This window comes from Saccopteryx leptura, chromosome 3 (assembly GCF_036850995.1).
Source record: "Saccopteryx leptura isolate mSacLep1 chromosome 3, mSacLep1_pri_phased_curated, whole genome shotgun sequence".
NCBI lineage: Eukaryota > Metazoa > Chordata > Mammalia > Chiroptera > Emballonuridae > Saccopteryx > Saccopteryx leptura.
In genome coordinates this window covers 43,760,668-43,776,506 of record NC_089505.1, presented here as the reverse complement: position 1 = coordinate 43,776,506, position 15,839 = coordinate 43,760,668, and the positions used below count along the sequence as shown (strand labels likewise).

The following is a 15,839-nucleotide window of genomic DNA, read 5'->3' as shown; positions in this document are numbered from 1 at the left end:
GAGTCCTTTCCTCCCTCTATTCAACAGCAGAGACGATGCTTGGGGTTCCCTCTCTGTGCAGATGCACTGAGCCAGGGCAATGTTTTTCTATAGTGTTCTTTCTCCTTTCATTCATTTGCTGCTTCTTCCTGAAAGGTCACTCAGACCCATGCTTTGGCTGGTAGTTCAACATTATTCTAGCATCCTTCTCACATCATGTTAAAATAGCACCGCTGGAATGCTAACTAGATTTTAAGTTGGGGGACTTGGTTCTAGCCCTGGTTCCTAATTTTCTCCCTGCAGCCTTGAATGGTCACATCTGTCTGAGAAGAAATTTCATCTTTGCATAAAGGAGATGATAATTATAATGTATGATGTACGTTGTTGAAATAGCTCTTATTTATGTCAATAATAGTTTGCTTTTACAGTTATGATCCTGTGCTAATCTCTTTCCATGGACCACGTCTTTTAATCCTCATACCAACTCTATGAAATACTTGGCTATTCTTATGCCCATTTTACTTATGGATAGAAAGAGGATTTTTAAGGTCAGATACCTAATTATTTGAACCAGGATTTGAACTTGAATACTTAATTTTTGGTATGGGGCTCTCCTATTTTAATTCCAGTATCACCTCACATGATGTACCAAGTCTCTTTATCAACAGTCATATCATAATAATTAGTAACTATTGCCAAATTATTTTTTATTTTACAATATCTGACTACTAAATATATTTTTTCTGCATTCTGTTACTAGGTAATTTAATAAAACTAACCTATAATAAATGTAAGGTACTCTTTCCTTGTTTTCTGGGCCTTCTCAGTAATTGTTCACTTCTGCCTAACATCAAACCATTTACTGACAATCATGAGAGAGAACAGCAAATTACAGTGTACAGAGTAAATATCCAGCCGATAATCTCAGTGAAAATCATTCAAAATATTATTTTCTTTAACAAACATTAACCAACTTCTGTGTGCTAGGCATTGTCTTACGTTCTAAGGCAGTGGTTCTCAAACTTTTTGAAGTCGGGGCACATTTAAAATCCTACAAATAATTGTAGGCGCACTATAGACAAATTTCTGAGAAATATGTTATAATAATTAAGTCAAATATTAAAGAAAAAATATATAAAATCCAAGTGTGCTTTTATGGTAATTAAATAAAATAAATGACAAAATTAAATTTATTCTGACATTAAAAAACGTTTTTATGTTACATTTTTTGTTATGCTTTTTAGAATTTGTAAAAAAGAGGGTTTAAAAATGAAAAATGACAAAATGTTATCTTTTTATATATATAGATATATTCTTAGTAAGATTTAGTAAATTTGGCAGGACCCAGCGTGAATGTGTTAAGTTTTCTCATTCTTGTTATATGAGAAACATGAGCCTGATGTGTCCTAGTGATTTCTTCAATGTTCGGGCATATATTTGAAAGGCAAACTCTCATTTCCTCGTCAATACATTGAAGAATTCCTCTCTTTTTACTCTTAATTGTGTTGAGTGCAAAAAAACCCCACCATACATATCATCTTAACTTGACACCAAACAAAGGATAGAAGAAACTTGCCTCCAGTCTTTCCGGGTAACATGGGGGGTAGTGTAAATAATCCAGCACCACAGCTTAACAGCCTTTTGCAACCTAATCAGGCAAGTGAGGTGGGGGGTTGGGCAGACTGTCAGTTTACAGCCAATTTCCCACACCTCTGTCCTCCAAAAATCTAAACTCCAAAAACCCTGTTGGTTTTTGGTCCCCAACAGGCACATATTTCTCTGGAAACCATAGGATGCACCTGGAAATCTTCTAGGGTGCACCAGTGCACCCTGGCACACACTTTGAGAACCACTGTTCTAAGGACATAGCAATGAAAACTGACAAGGACCTCAAACACTGCATTACAGTCTACATTACAGTGGGAGAAAATAGTTTCAGAAAAAAAGAAAATAAGTTATATTTAACTTAAAACATGCATGATCTCTCTAAAAAGGTGTAAGGATCTAACAATTAAAGCTAACTGCTTAAGTTAAATTTTTTTTTCAAAAACATTCCTGCAAAAAGATTATGAAAACTACTTAGGAGAAAGAATTACTGGGCCTGAGTTATGCAGAAGTATCATAAAATACTCTTATGTTGTTTAACTGCATTTTATAATTTGTACCATGCACCTAGTATAATTTGATTAAAAGCACTCTATCTATAGGTACAATTTATCCACAAGGTTTATCACTCAAAATGACTTTATGTAAATATTTATAATAGTTTTAGTGTTCCACAAAATTACTACCTGACTAGGCAGTGGTGCAGTAGGTAGAATGTCAGCTGGGAGGCAGAAGACCCTGGTCCAAAACCCCAAGGTCACTGGCTAGCGTGTGGGCTCATCCGGCTTGAGCGCAAAGTCGCTGTCTTGAATGTGGAATCACAGACATGACCCCATGGTCGCTCCCTTGAGCAAGGGGTCACTGGCTCAGTTGGAGCCTCGGCAGTCAAGGCACATACGAGAAAGCAATCAATGAACAACTAAGGTGCTACAGAATTGATGCTTCTCATCTCCCTTCCTGTCTTCTGTCTGTCTCTCTCTCTCTCTTGCTAATAAATAAATAAGTAAATAAATAAACAAACAAAAAAAAGTTTTAGTGTTCCACAAAATTATTGATAAGAAAAAGATAAAGAAATCCATTAATTTATTTTGGCTCACATAGCTGTTTTCTTATGCCCAAGGGTAACAATGTCCTATAATATAATCTAATGAATCTAAACCCTCAAATTGTATCACTCTCAATTTGTACTTTTGTTTTTCTGTTTTTAAACCTGAGAACAGTCCTCCACATCTCTGCCTACTGAAGCCTGTTAAGATGATTTTATGTTCTTACTCTGGCTATGGGTTCACTGGACATGTATTCTCTCTTCCCCCTATAAACATTTTGGAGAATCGGGACCTCTATATAGACATCTGATAAGAACTATTGCACAGTAGAGAACTGAACCATTTCAGACACCATCAGAGATATAAAAATGAGACTTCAAAGCCACTAATTAAAGACAGGTAATTAATTGCACATATGCCTTGTCTATGTTAGGCTTAGTATGTGTCTTTATCTATAAATGGTTCTTCAAAGTATGTGTCTAACAAACACTTTGAGGGGAAGAATAAGTATAAAATTCCTTTTCACAGATTAAAGTGAAATATTAAGAGTGTAGCTTAGTGTAACATATAGCAGCTTTTAGTTTCATATTTAAGTAACTCGATGAACAAAGTGGAAGTTCTCTGGACTACAAAGATGGGCAAATAATCATCTTTTCTCTGTTAATAGGTTGGTTTTACCACACAGGTCAGAAGGGCCCCCACACAGCAGTTCAATCTACCCCTAATAACTGTAAGAAAAAACTGCTCTTAAAGCCGAAACCCAAATCATCACTCTAGGCAAGTACTGATTAGCATTCAGATGGAAAATAGTGAATAATTTCACCCAACAGGACAGTAAACTTTACAAGAGCAATATTTGGGCAAAACTCACTTCATTCAGACTTTATGGCCTGGAGCTCTGGACCTAAGCCAATTATTCAGGCATTTGAGAAAATGCAGTCTTGAGGTCAATTTACATCCTTCAGCTAGGGAACCTTACAATTTATTCTCCTGTAAAGTATGGTGGCAGTCAGACTAGATATGAGAAGTCTGGATTTTTTAACAATAAATTCACTTTTGCTACCAGTATCTGTTAAAACATACGGTGTTCACTACAATCAAAGATACACTCCAGGCATGTGCCAAAGATCACAACCTCAGTGTGTTGCTAGTTAGTTTCTGGAGCACGCTAGCTAATCACCTCTCCTTTGTCATTCTCAACACCTGGCCTCTCATACAGAGGTATCGCTTTACTCAATGCGGAACAAAGCTTTTTAAGGATAATTTTAATACAGCTTTGGCTTTCACGAAGCATTTATATAAGAAATTGTTATCGGAAGAAAATTTCTACATACTCTACAAAATTCACTACTGAAGATACTTTTCAATATTTCTCATTTAAGGATCTAGGTAATCAATACATCTTTAAAGTGACAGTAAAGAACAGGAAGTTCAGTACTGAATTTAGAAATGCCCAAATACGAAACTCTGGACCATTTGTCTTTATGTTAATTATCTTCCTATAACAGGAGCCACCAAAAATCCATTCTGGAAGTAGATTAGGTAAAAACAAGTGGATCAACTGCACTTGAAACTCCAGATCATTTCAACCGTATAAAACTAAGCGACAATGCAGCCACCCTTGCACTGTCAGCTCCTCTTCCGCTGAGTCTGTCGGGAAGCAGGACAAGATATATTAATTAATATATAGTGAATACCTACGGAACAATGCACTTCGTGAGTACTGTGATACTAAGATTACACACCTAACCTTGGAGGACTCAAATTCTGTCCACCTAGGTATTTCTCAACTCTGCAATTCCTCTCCAATAAAAACAGAGAGACTGAGCAAGGCAGACCTTGTTCAAATCACAGCTCTCGCTGCCTGACTTTGGGCCGACTACACAAGCACCTCTTGATCTATAAAAATAGGAAAATATTATTTCCCTGTATAGTTATCACGAAGACTAAATGAGACAGCCTATGAAAAAGAGCACCTGGTACGTCTCAGTACTCTCTAAGTCTAGTTTCCCCCTTCCTTTCTGCCTTTTGAAGGAAATGCAACCATAGCTGGGTGCTTGGACTACTTCTCCTAGACTATATGTTCAGGACAGTAAGTACCTGACACTTAATAGATATTTAGTAAATAATTAATACATGAATGAATGAATGAGTAAGGAATAACGAAGGATCTGCTTTAGAAGCTGTGTCCTAGGATTATTTTTAAATTAAAACCGGCCCCTCTCCATCCCGCTGGAGTGTATCTTCAGTTTTTCCGCCCAGATCTATGCACCTCTCCAGACACTTGCACTGAACACAGAGCTCCACCTGTGCAGCCCTTGCTCCTTCCGAAGCAGCGTTGTCAGGAAGTATCAGAAGTGGCCACCCACCTTCCTTCTGAACTTTCTCCTTGGTGTACAATGGGTTTTGAGGTATTCGTTAAGAATAATAGCACATGTACAAAAAATTTAAAAATATATATATATATATTTTAATATTTTATTTATTGATTTTTTTAGAGAGAGAGGAGAGAGAGAGAGAGACAGAGAGAGAGAGAGAGAAGGGGGAGGAGCAGGAAGCATCAACTCCCATATGTGCCTTGACCAGGCAAGCCCAAGGTTTGGAACCGGCTACCTCAGTGTTCCAGGTCGACGCTTTATCCCACTGCGCCACCACAGGTCAGGCCAAAAATTTAAAAATATTTAAAATGTATACTGACAAATTTTATACTTCAGGGTATACAATCAACCAAGTTTGAAGCCCATCTGAGGGAAGATGGAAGCAGCTGCTGCGGGAAGCTGTGGAGCGCTGAGCTAAGCTCTCCGTGGTATTACTGCCTCCGCACCTGGTTTGTGCGGCCAGGTGGCCTGTGGGCCCCGGAAACTGAAACTAGCCCCCCAAGTCAGCACATGCCCCAGATAGAGTGAGCGGAGTTACAAGCAAATGTTAGTTCCTGATATGACTCCCTAGACAGCCCTTGTGATGAGACTCCCCACCTCCCGGGCCTTCCCTGGTGAGCCCCTTAGAAAGACCCCTACTGGGTTTATCAAACTCTGCTTTTTTTTTGGGGGGGGGGGGTTGAATGGACCCATCTGGCCTTAGCCTGGGAACTCCAAAGCATTCTACCCACCCTAATAAAGGCATGTGCACCAGGTCCTGTCTTTCAGCCTGTCTGTATTATGCCTTGACCTTCCTTCGTGGTCCCTAGGAACAAGCCTTATTAACTTAGGATCTGTGAGTAATCAGTTTCTATTTCAATTTCTCTTGTGGTCTTTTCTTAAACTTCAGCTCCCCATCTGGCACCCTGTGCTCCCCTTAACAAATGTTAATTTGACAAAGTCTTAACAATGCACCTTGGCTTAGTGCACAAGTGTGAGCCTTAGAGCCACACAGCTGTGTCCCACTCCCAGCTCAAAGCTCAGACTGGGAACTGCTGTGTGGTCTGCTACAAGCTCTGAGGCTCAATTTCCTATCTGTAAAGGTGTGAAAACAATACCTGACTCGCAGGGTTTTTGTGGGACTTGAGTAAGAATATTTGGTACATGTAGGCCTCACGAAATATTCATTTCTTTTTTCTTACTTTTAAATTGCCAAAAAACAAAGACATGTACTTGTGTAGTAAGGGAGGATATATTAAAAACATAGCATGATACTACTTAAAAGTTGCATACTTTGTTTCTGCTAGGGTACAACACAATGATGTCTCGAACAACAGAATTTATCCATATTAACTGAAATTTAAGAACCAAACTTGCAACTTCTGTTTAACTTACCACATTAAAATCTAGATTTTCTTCAACCCATGATTTTGCCTCTTCAAATTCATCTTTCATTTCCATGATAAAAAGTGTATCCAGAGCATCTACAATTGTTGCTCCTTTGATGTTACCTGAAAATACCAGAAAAATGTTTATTCAGTATATTACTCTGACAGATAAGATACATGCAAATTGACCATACCTTGGAAAGGGAGAAGGTGATACTGAATTTATTAATAAACAGTAATACTGAACACAGTCTAAAATTCTTAGAGTGAAGGAAAATTTTAAAACTGTACCAAAGCCAATCTAAAAATTATCACAGGCTATAGATGAATAAATTAATCTTTAAAGTTTCTTCTGAGTTGTAGAAAATCAATCTCAGAAATTTCATTCGTGATTGCATTCTCTAAGAAAAACATAGACCTAAGAAACAGTAGCAACACATACTAACTTTAATGTCATTATATCAAGGTGTACCTGTGTAGAACTGTTTCAATTGAATTAGCTCTAAAAGTGTTAGTATTAGCTCTAAGAACTATCACTCTACAGTGGAACTTGGGTCCCTCTTTGAAACCCTGAATGATCCTAACCTCCCCACCACCACCTCGTCACTCCTGACTGATTTATTTCCTCAACTCCCTTGATTTACATAGCTTTTGTATTTTCTGTCTTCTATAACAATTACTTATACGCATCTCTTCTAGTCTGTAAACTTCCTTAAAATACAGAAGTCATGTTTTGTTCATCTGCACACTCCATAGTAAGAGACTTAGTAGGTTTTTAATGTTCAATAATAAATTTTAAAACCATCAATATAACAGAGAACCAAATAATCTGTTTGATTATGGAAAATTTACACATAACTGATTTCATAATGGTATGAGAAACTTTATAGAGATAAAAGCAAAAATGGAATGGCATTTAAAAAGTTACAGTAAACCATGACAAATAACGGCTTCTGAGTTGGCCTGAAGTTTCCGAGTTTCTCTCCTCAATTCCTATGGCTCGTCACCCATATTAAATGGTGACCATGTTCTCAAAACACTACTTCAGAAACATCTGAAATCACTTTAACTGTCACCACTCCAGGTTTAGGCTCTCTTCATCTCTAAAATGTGTCACCGTGATAGACCAACCAGCCTTTCTTCTACCCTTCCAAGCTCTCCCGACCTGTTCTTATACTGAACATCCTTCCCTCTCCCTGAGATCCTATTGGTTCCTCAGAACTTCGCATGAATATCTACTGAATCACCTAATGCTTTGACAATCGGTATTTACCAAAAAAGTCTTCAGCAGTATGCCATGAACTCTGCAAAGACTTGCATTGTGTTTATTAACACCAGTGCTGGCAGTAGAGCCAAATACATGGAAGGTCCTAAATGAGTGAAAAGCATGGTGTGGTGACTAGGAGCAGTCTGCCCTTAGCCAACCTGGGTAAAGACCCAAATCAGACAGTCAGTAGGTGGCTAATACTGGGCAAGCTGTACTCTGAGCTTCATTTTTCTCATCTATAAAATGTGTATAATAATGAAGTTAACTGAGAGATGCATCAATGGCACTTACTATACAGTGTCAGCTATTGCTGTCATTTGTGATATGATTTGATATTACTTAATACTTTCAGTTAAAGTATAGAAAGTGGCCTGACCTGTGGTGGCGCAGTGGATAAAGCGTCAACCTGGAAATGCTGAGGTCACCGGTTCAAAACCCTGGGCTTACCTGGTCAAGGCACATATGGAGTTGATGCTTTCTGATCCTCCCCCCTTCTCTCTCTCTCTCTCTCTCTCCCCTCTCTATAATGAATAAATAAAATCTTTATAAAAAATAAAATAAAGTATAGAAAGTAACATTTATTCTATGGTGAACTGTCAGAGTAAGACTCCATTCTCTTAATTCTGCTACTTACAGATAAAATACTGGGGCTAAAAAGGGTTATCCAGTGCAGGGGAAAGAACACTGGGTAGCTTTGTGACCCAAGGAATCCATCTGAACTTTCCGCTCCTTAGCTTCCTCGCCTCCACAATGGGAATGTTACTAATACCCACAGCACCAATCACAGACGCTGTGAGGAACAAATACATTAAAGCATGCCCAAGTGTATAAATGGAAATTCAGATCATAATCTAATCCACCCTCACTTTCTCTTCCATGGAGCGAACAGGAGAAACCTAGAGCCAAAGGAGAGGGTCAGGGAGATACAGTGACAGTCACGGCTGGCTGCCGTGGCCAGATTATTGATCAAGACACAGCTTTCACCTGATAGAAAGCACTTAATGCAGCTGACCAAATGCTTCCCTGCTGGGTATCATCCTGGGATCTAGTAAACCATGAGGCTGTATCCAAATGCTTTAGATGAGAATCTCTGGTATCAGTATTTTCAAAAGCATGCGGGTGGGTCTGACATGCGCCAGTGCTCTGTCTGAAGGATACACTATGCACAGTCCTTGCAGATAACTCCATCAGGTGTGCAAGTTTCCTAGCAACACGGTCTGGGGGGGTCACACAAACATCTCTACCACCCACAAGTTCAGTCAGTTAGAGAGAAGTTACTGTCACTTGTGTTGAGACAAGTAACACAATGTATATTCTACTCACCAAACAAACTGCTGGAATGGCCCTCTTTTGATACAGGTTTCAGTTCATTTAATCCCCAGGCATAACGTTTATAATTATTCCAAGCATGTTTCATCATCTGAGAAAAGAAATAAAAATGGGATTATAATTTAATTTGAGATGTATTTGCTACAAAATAGATTATACAATACAATAAAGACATAAAAGTTAAAATATTAAAACTCACAGTTTTAGTTAAAAAGATAATTAAAATGGTGACAATAGTATGAATAAGGAATAAGCTAGAACACATACATACACACATACATATACATATCACCCCTTTATGTTTATAAATGGAGATTTTCTTTTTTGAATCCATTTAATCCTATTTAAGACACACATCATTTTCAAAAGTCAGTTTCCAAAAAGAGAAGTTCAGCTTATCCCTAAAAGGATGAATCATTCCTAAACTTATCTATTTCATTCTCATGACAGATTAAATCTGCAAAGACTCTATTTAAAATTTATACTTTTATACAAGGTTTTCTGTTTATCCTCATGGTATATCACAAATATCCCAGACAAATATCTAAGATTATCACTTTGTTTAACCAATGTGAACGTTACCTTCCTCTCTCGATTGCTATTAATAATGGCTACCAGAATCTGTACTCCCTTTGTTCACTGCAGCACTATATACAATAGCTAAGACACGGAAACAATGTAAGTGCCCACTGAATGAAGAAGATAAAGTACATATATACAATGGAAAACTACTCAGCCCTAAAAAGACTAAATACTGCCATTTGCAACAACATGAATAGATCTTGAGGGTATTAGGCCAACTGAAATAAATCATACAGAAAAGGACAAAAAATATATTATTTCACTCATATATGGGGGTATAAAACTAAAAGTACCAAATGAACAAACAAAATAAGAAGAACAAACAAAACAAAGAAGAACAAACTCAAAGATACAGACAACAGGATGGTGGTTACCAGAAGGGAAGGCAGATGGGAAAGGATAAAGTGGGTAGAGGGGGTCTAATATACGGTAATTGAAGGAAATTAGCTCACTTCAGGTAGTGAGCATGCAGATGCTGAATTGTAATGTTGTACACCTGACACTTATATAATGTTATTATCAATGTTATTCAAATAAATTTAAAAATGTTTTAAATCTGTACTATCTGCTGGAAACTCTGCTAAATGCTCTACATTAAATATTGTACCCAATTCTCATTAGAACCCAATAAAATGTATTGTATTACTATTGTTTCGTAGATGAAGAAACTGAGGCGTGGAAATTAAAACCCAAACAGCTTTACTCAGTCATGACAATCCTCCACAGCTGAGGAGCCAGGGTCCATCCCAGTGTGACCCGCCTCCAAACCCCATGGCATTACCCAACACACCGCATCATCTTCCTTTCATGAGTCAGTGCCAGAACCTTCCTTTGATGAATCAGACTGTTGATCTTTCAACAATCAATAAAATGCATATAGGGTAGTGTTTTAAGATTTTCTCCTTATAAGAAGAAAATTAATTTTATTGTAAAGTATAACAGATTTGAGGATAAAGTAACCTGATTTATAATCCCAGTAAGACCACATAATCATGGACAAGTCAGTTTTTGTGAAAATGTTTTTATTTGAAAAAATGGGATTACAATTCTTCGTGGGGTGCACATGTAAGGATTACATGAACATGGCCTACATGACTGCACCCAGCACACGACTTGGCACATGGTGGGTAATCACTTTACTAAACTTTAAACCTATGCTGAAACCATTTAAATGAACATCACAGAAATAGAAACCAATGAGCCCCTGAAAAGACTAAGTATAAAAAAATCATAAAAACAGCCTGACTGGTGGTGGCATAGCGGATAGAGTGTTGACCTGAGATGCTGAGGACCCAGGTTCAAAACCCCAAGGTCACTGGCTTGAGCATGGGATCATTGACACGACCCTATGGTTGCTGGCTTGAGCAAGGGGTCACTGGCTTGGCTTGAGTCCCTCCTCCCCCCCATCAAGGCACTATGAGAGGAAAGAACAACTAAAGAGATGGAACTTCAAGTTGATACTTCTCATCTCTCTCCCTTGTCTGTATGTCTGTCTTCCTTGCTAAAAACAAAAGTCATAAAAACACCTTGAGATTACATCTGATATTGGTTTGGTTTCCTATTAAATGTGTTACATTTGGTAAACTTTCCATTTATGTAAATTTCAAAAGAAAAAAAAGTACTTTATAATTTCAAAAGTGCCTGGAATACATAGGACCCAAGATCAGAAAAAAAATGGTTTGTTTCAGCTCCAAGTCTGAATGGAAGCCAGTGCCACACCCTATCAATGACTCCAAAGAGAATAAAGCTCTCCTATCGCAGACAGTTGCTCTGTCAAAAATGATCATTTATACCAAGTTACAGAACTTGCTTGAGTTATCTCTGTTGTGTCTATTAACTTTTCTTATCTTTTTTCCCCAAGGAAAAATCTGACATTGATTGCTTAGCTTCCTACATTCCCAGTTTCTGGGACATGTTTCTCAAAACGGGTCCCTCATTCCATGGAATTTCTATGAGTTAAAGTGAGAAAATAAAAAGAAAACAAGGTGGTCAAAATGCCCTTAGTGGAGCATCAAGAGTAGTTCCTCCAGGAATCTAATTCCAGAGACTGATGACCTCTGGAAGTGGTGCGCCATGTTGGAGCCCCACACGACACCCTGTGCGTGTGCACGCATGCAAAAGAACAGATCGAATTTACAAGTCATACATAAAATCAACTTTGTAACTCAGGTTTATGACTTATACAAATATCTGAAAATATCACAATGCCACCAGCTTCTAATTTTACAGCATTAAGCTGCTGACCAGCTGAGGGACCATGGGGATACAGGCATTTAATCTCTCCAGACTTGGTGTGCTTGTGAGCTGAAAGGACAAGAAGGTCACTTTTTAAAAATTCAACTACCAACCTAAAAGTTCATGGATAGGATTAAACCCCCTCTGCACAGGCTCCTTAATTTCATTTTGTAGTCTTTCGTCAACTTAATTAGGGTTCTACAGCCAGGCATCCCAAGTACGGGATTAAAATAGGCCTAAACTAGATGTTGATTGGGGCTTCAAATGCAATATTGAACCCCTCATGAAAAAAGATAAATTGAAAGCAAGCCAAAATTTTATTTTTTCCTCCAAAATTATATTTTCATTAGTGAAAGGTACAGCTAATGCATGATATGAATGGTAACAAATAAGAGAAAATGACAAAATAATTTCCTAATAGCAATCCATTATTTTTACCCAGAGAAGCTGGAATCAAGGCATAAAATATACAAAAAAATAGCATGACTTCCCCTTGACTCTATGTTTATAGAAGATTCTTCTATTAGCAGTTTCTTCTCATTTGGTACCAGGGCTGAGTAATTAGGCAATGTCATTTACTGAGGAGTCAGTTATACTATAAATAACAAGATGCTAAAAAACTAGAAGGGAAGTATACATTATTTTAGCATGCTGATAATCAAATAGGTAATGTATGGAAGCTTCATATTTTTTTTTCTTACATACTTGTATATGTTTATATATATATAAGAGAACAAGAAGAAAACGAATTAAATGTTGTGCACAGTCAACTGTTGTACCTAACAGTTCATTTTTAATTTTAAGACCTGACCTAATCAAGGACATGCAAAGCCATGAATAAAAAAATATATGCTTAAATTTCTCTAGGTATGTGTTGATTTCAGAAGTTACATGTTTTTTGACAGAAACTACCCTTAGCAAATATTTTTACTTATGGATTTTTTAAAATTAATTAATTAATTTATTTATTTTAGGTGAGAAAAGGGGAGATAGCGAGGCAGACTTCTATATGTACCTTGACCAGGATCCACCCTACAACCCTATCATAGGCCAATGCTTGAGTACCAAGCTATTTCTAACACCTGAGGCTGATGCACTCCAATGAAGCTATCCTCAGTGGCAGGGGCCACACTTGAACCAGCTGAGTCAATAGCTGCAGGAAGGGAAGAGGAAGAGATGGGAGAGCAAGGCAGGGAGAAGCAGATAGTCACTTCTCCTGTGTACCCTGACTGGGAATCAAACCTGGGACATCCGTACACTGGACTGATACTCTATCCATTAAACCACCAGCCAGAGCCAACTAACAGATGTTTTAATCATATGATTTTAAGTTATTCACAACAGATACATTAAAAACATTTTTGAAAATCTCCACACTTTTGCTAACCAGGTTACCATATGACCCAGCAATTCCACTTCTGGGTATTTATCCAAAGAAAATGAAAACACTAAGACATAATTGCCCCTATGTTCACTGCAGCACTATTTACAATAACCAAGATATAGAAACAATCTAAGAGTCCACTGATACATGAATGGATAAAGATGTAGTATATATGTACAATGGAATATTACTGCAATAAAAATAAAATCTTGCTATTTGCTACAACATGAATGAACATAGAGGGTATTATGCTAAGCAAAATAAGTCCAACAGAGAAAGACAAATACAGTGTCGTTTCACTTACATGTAGAATCTAAGAGACATTAAAATAAAAGAGAACAAACAAAACAATAACAGATACATAGAAACAGAGTCCAAAGAGATAGTTGCCAGAGGGATGGGGGATGAGTGAAAAAAAGTGAAGGGGAATATAGTATTCATATTAGGATAAGTCTGCATGGTGACAGATGATTACTAGAATAAGTAGGGTTATCACATTATAAGATGTACAAATGTCCAATCACTTTATCTTACATCTGAAACTAATATTATGGTAACTGATATTATATTGTACACCAACTATACTTAAATTTTAAAAATCTGGCCCTGGCCAGTTGATTTACCTGTAGAACATTGGCCTGGTGTGTGGAAGTCTCAGGTTCGATTCCCAGTCAGGGCACACAGGAGAAGCAACTATCTGCTTCTCCATTCCCCCTTCTATCTCTCTCTCTCATAGCCATGGCTCGAATGGTTCAAGCAAGTTGGCCCTGGGTGCTGAGCATAGCTCTATGGCCTCGCCTCAGATGCTAAAATAGCTCAGTTGCCAAGCAACAGAGTAGTGGCCCCAGACAGGTAGAGTATTGTCCCCTAGTGGGCTTGCTGGGTAGATCCCACTCGGGGAGCATGCAGGAGTCTGTCTCTCTACCTTCCTGCCTCTCATCTTCTCACTTAATTAAAAAAAATATATATATATATATATAAAATCTAAGTTAAAAAAATAAAATTTCAACTTAAAAAGAAACTTTCAGCTTTCACTGCCCCCTTAAAAGAGGCTACAAGTTCAAGTCCCATTTATAACCCCTTCCTGGCGGGTCTTATACAAAATTTCTATAGTTTATACAGTGTGATCTGGGTCCCCAGCCCACGCCGACCGATTCAGGGCCTGGTGCCTGACCTGAGGGTGGACAATTGAGAGTTGGCCGTGAGTGCTGCAGGTCAGGCACTCAGGTGTGAAGCACTCTCCAATGAATGGGCCAACCTGCCATCTACCCTACCAATGGAAGTATAACAGTATAACTGGGAGATATTCACAGGAAATGCAGGAGCAGAGAAATACAAATACACAAAGGGGAAAAACCATAAAAAGGAGCCACGAGGCAACTGAGACCATGAGGAGAAAGCAGGAGACAAATGGCAAGGAGAGAGACGTCAGAGGCGGCTGGGCGGTGGGCAGGGGAGTGATGTCAGGACTGCAGATCTGCTAGGGAACTATAAGCCATGTTATTAAATTCTGAATGTTGATGAATGAGCTAAACTCCATGGAACTGCCCTTTGGCTACTGAGACTTTTACTTTAGTCTCCATGTGTCCTTATTGAAGACCTCTCACTCACTGAGGAGGAATGAATAAGAGCAGGTCCCAGGCAGGGGCAGCTGACAAACTGGGTTTCTATCTGAGCTCAGCCATCACTGACCCTTAATGAGACAATTAGTCACTGTGAGCTCACTTCTTGCACCCATAAATGCAAATTAAAAAAAAAATACCAGTCTCACTCGTTACTAAATGATTAAATAAAATAATGCATGTAAAGAGCTTACTATGTCACTTGACACATAGTAAATGCTTGATAACTTACAGGCATTTAATAAAAATAATATAATTATTTTTATTAAAAATTCAAGCATGTCTCTGGTCTTTGCAATGTGAAAGAGCTTCATACTTTTTTCTAGTAACATATGCTATAATAAACAGGATGGCCCGATCTACACAAAACCAGGCAAACCTATATAGTACACAAAACCTCTCTATAAATATATACAACTATTTGGTATTCAAAGACGAAGGAAGAAAGAATAGAGATCATTTCTACAAAGAGTCTTCTCCAGTTTTAAGGCAGTATGAATCAGCTTTGGTTCTGAAGGTTCATATACTGGCTTTTTTGAAATCTTGGTTGTGCCTAGTTTGCCTGAGGAATTTTAGGGCTGATGTAGAAAAAAAGAGGATATACCCTGATGGTAAGCAATACTCAACAAGCTTTATGGGGTGGTGCTTGGACAGGACTGCATGAGAGGAACAGCCTCCCAAGCATGACACTGCCCAGAGGGTTAAGGGGAGGAGTCAGCATCCAGAAGGGGAAAGGCAGGAAAATTCCCAGAGAGGGGCTTGCATGTGTAAGTGCTGTCACTCAGAGGATGGTAGAGAATCTCTGGGTCAGAGGACTCCAAAAGGCAGCAGCGGCTTGGAGTTTTATAACCACAAGGCTTTATCTTATCAATGGCCAACAGATGCCGAGTAAGGTTTTGCAGGGTATGTAAAGCAGGCAGGCTCTAAATGGCTAAAAGTCTGCTTGTATTAAAAACAATTGGATGTGCAAAAATTTGAATTTGGTGCCAGCTAGATTTGGTGCTAACAAGTCGCAGTTTGCAGTGAAGTAATAAGCAACCTGGGG

The 15,839-nt window shown here is 38.3% G+C and overlaps 1 protein-coding gene across 1 annotated transcript in view; it reads right to left on the bottom strand.

The window, feature by feature from the left end:
- Nucleotides 1-15,839, bottom strand: part of MAN1A1 (mannosidase alpha class 1A member 1) — a 150,928-nt gene that overhangs the window by 95,965 nt on the left and 39,124 nt on the right. The window contains exons 3-4 of the mRNA XM_066373368.1: nt 8,966-9,062; nt 6,383-6,498 (exon numbers count right to left, since the gene is read on the bottom strand). Coding sequence (XP_066229465.1) covers nt 6,383-6,498; nt 8,966-9,062 — 213 coding nt within the window. The remainder of the gene's footprint in view (nt 1-6,382; nt 6,499-8,965; nt 9,063-15,839) is intronic.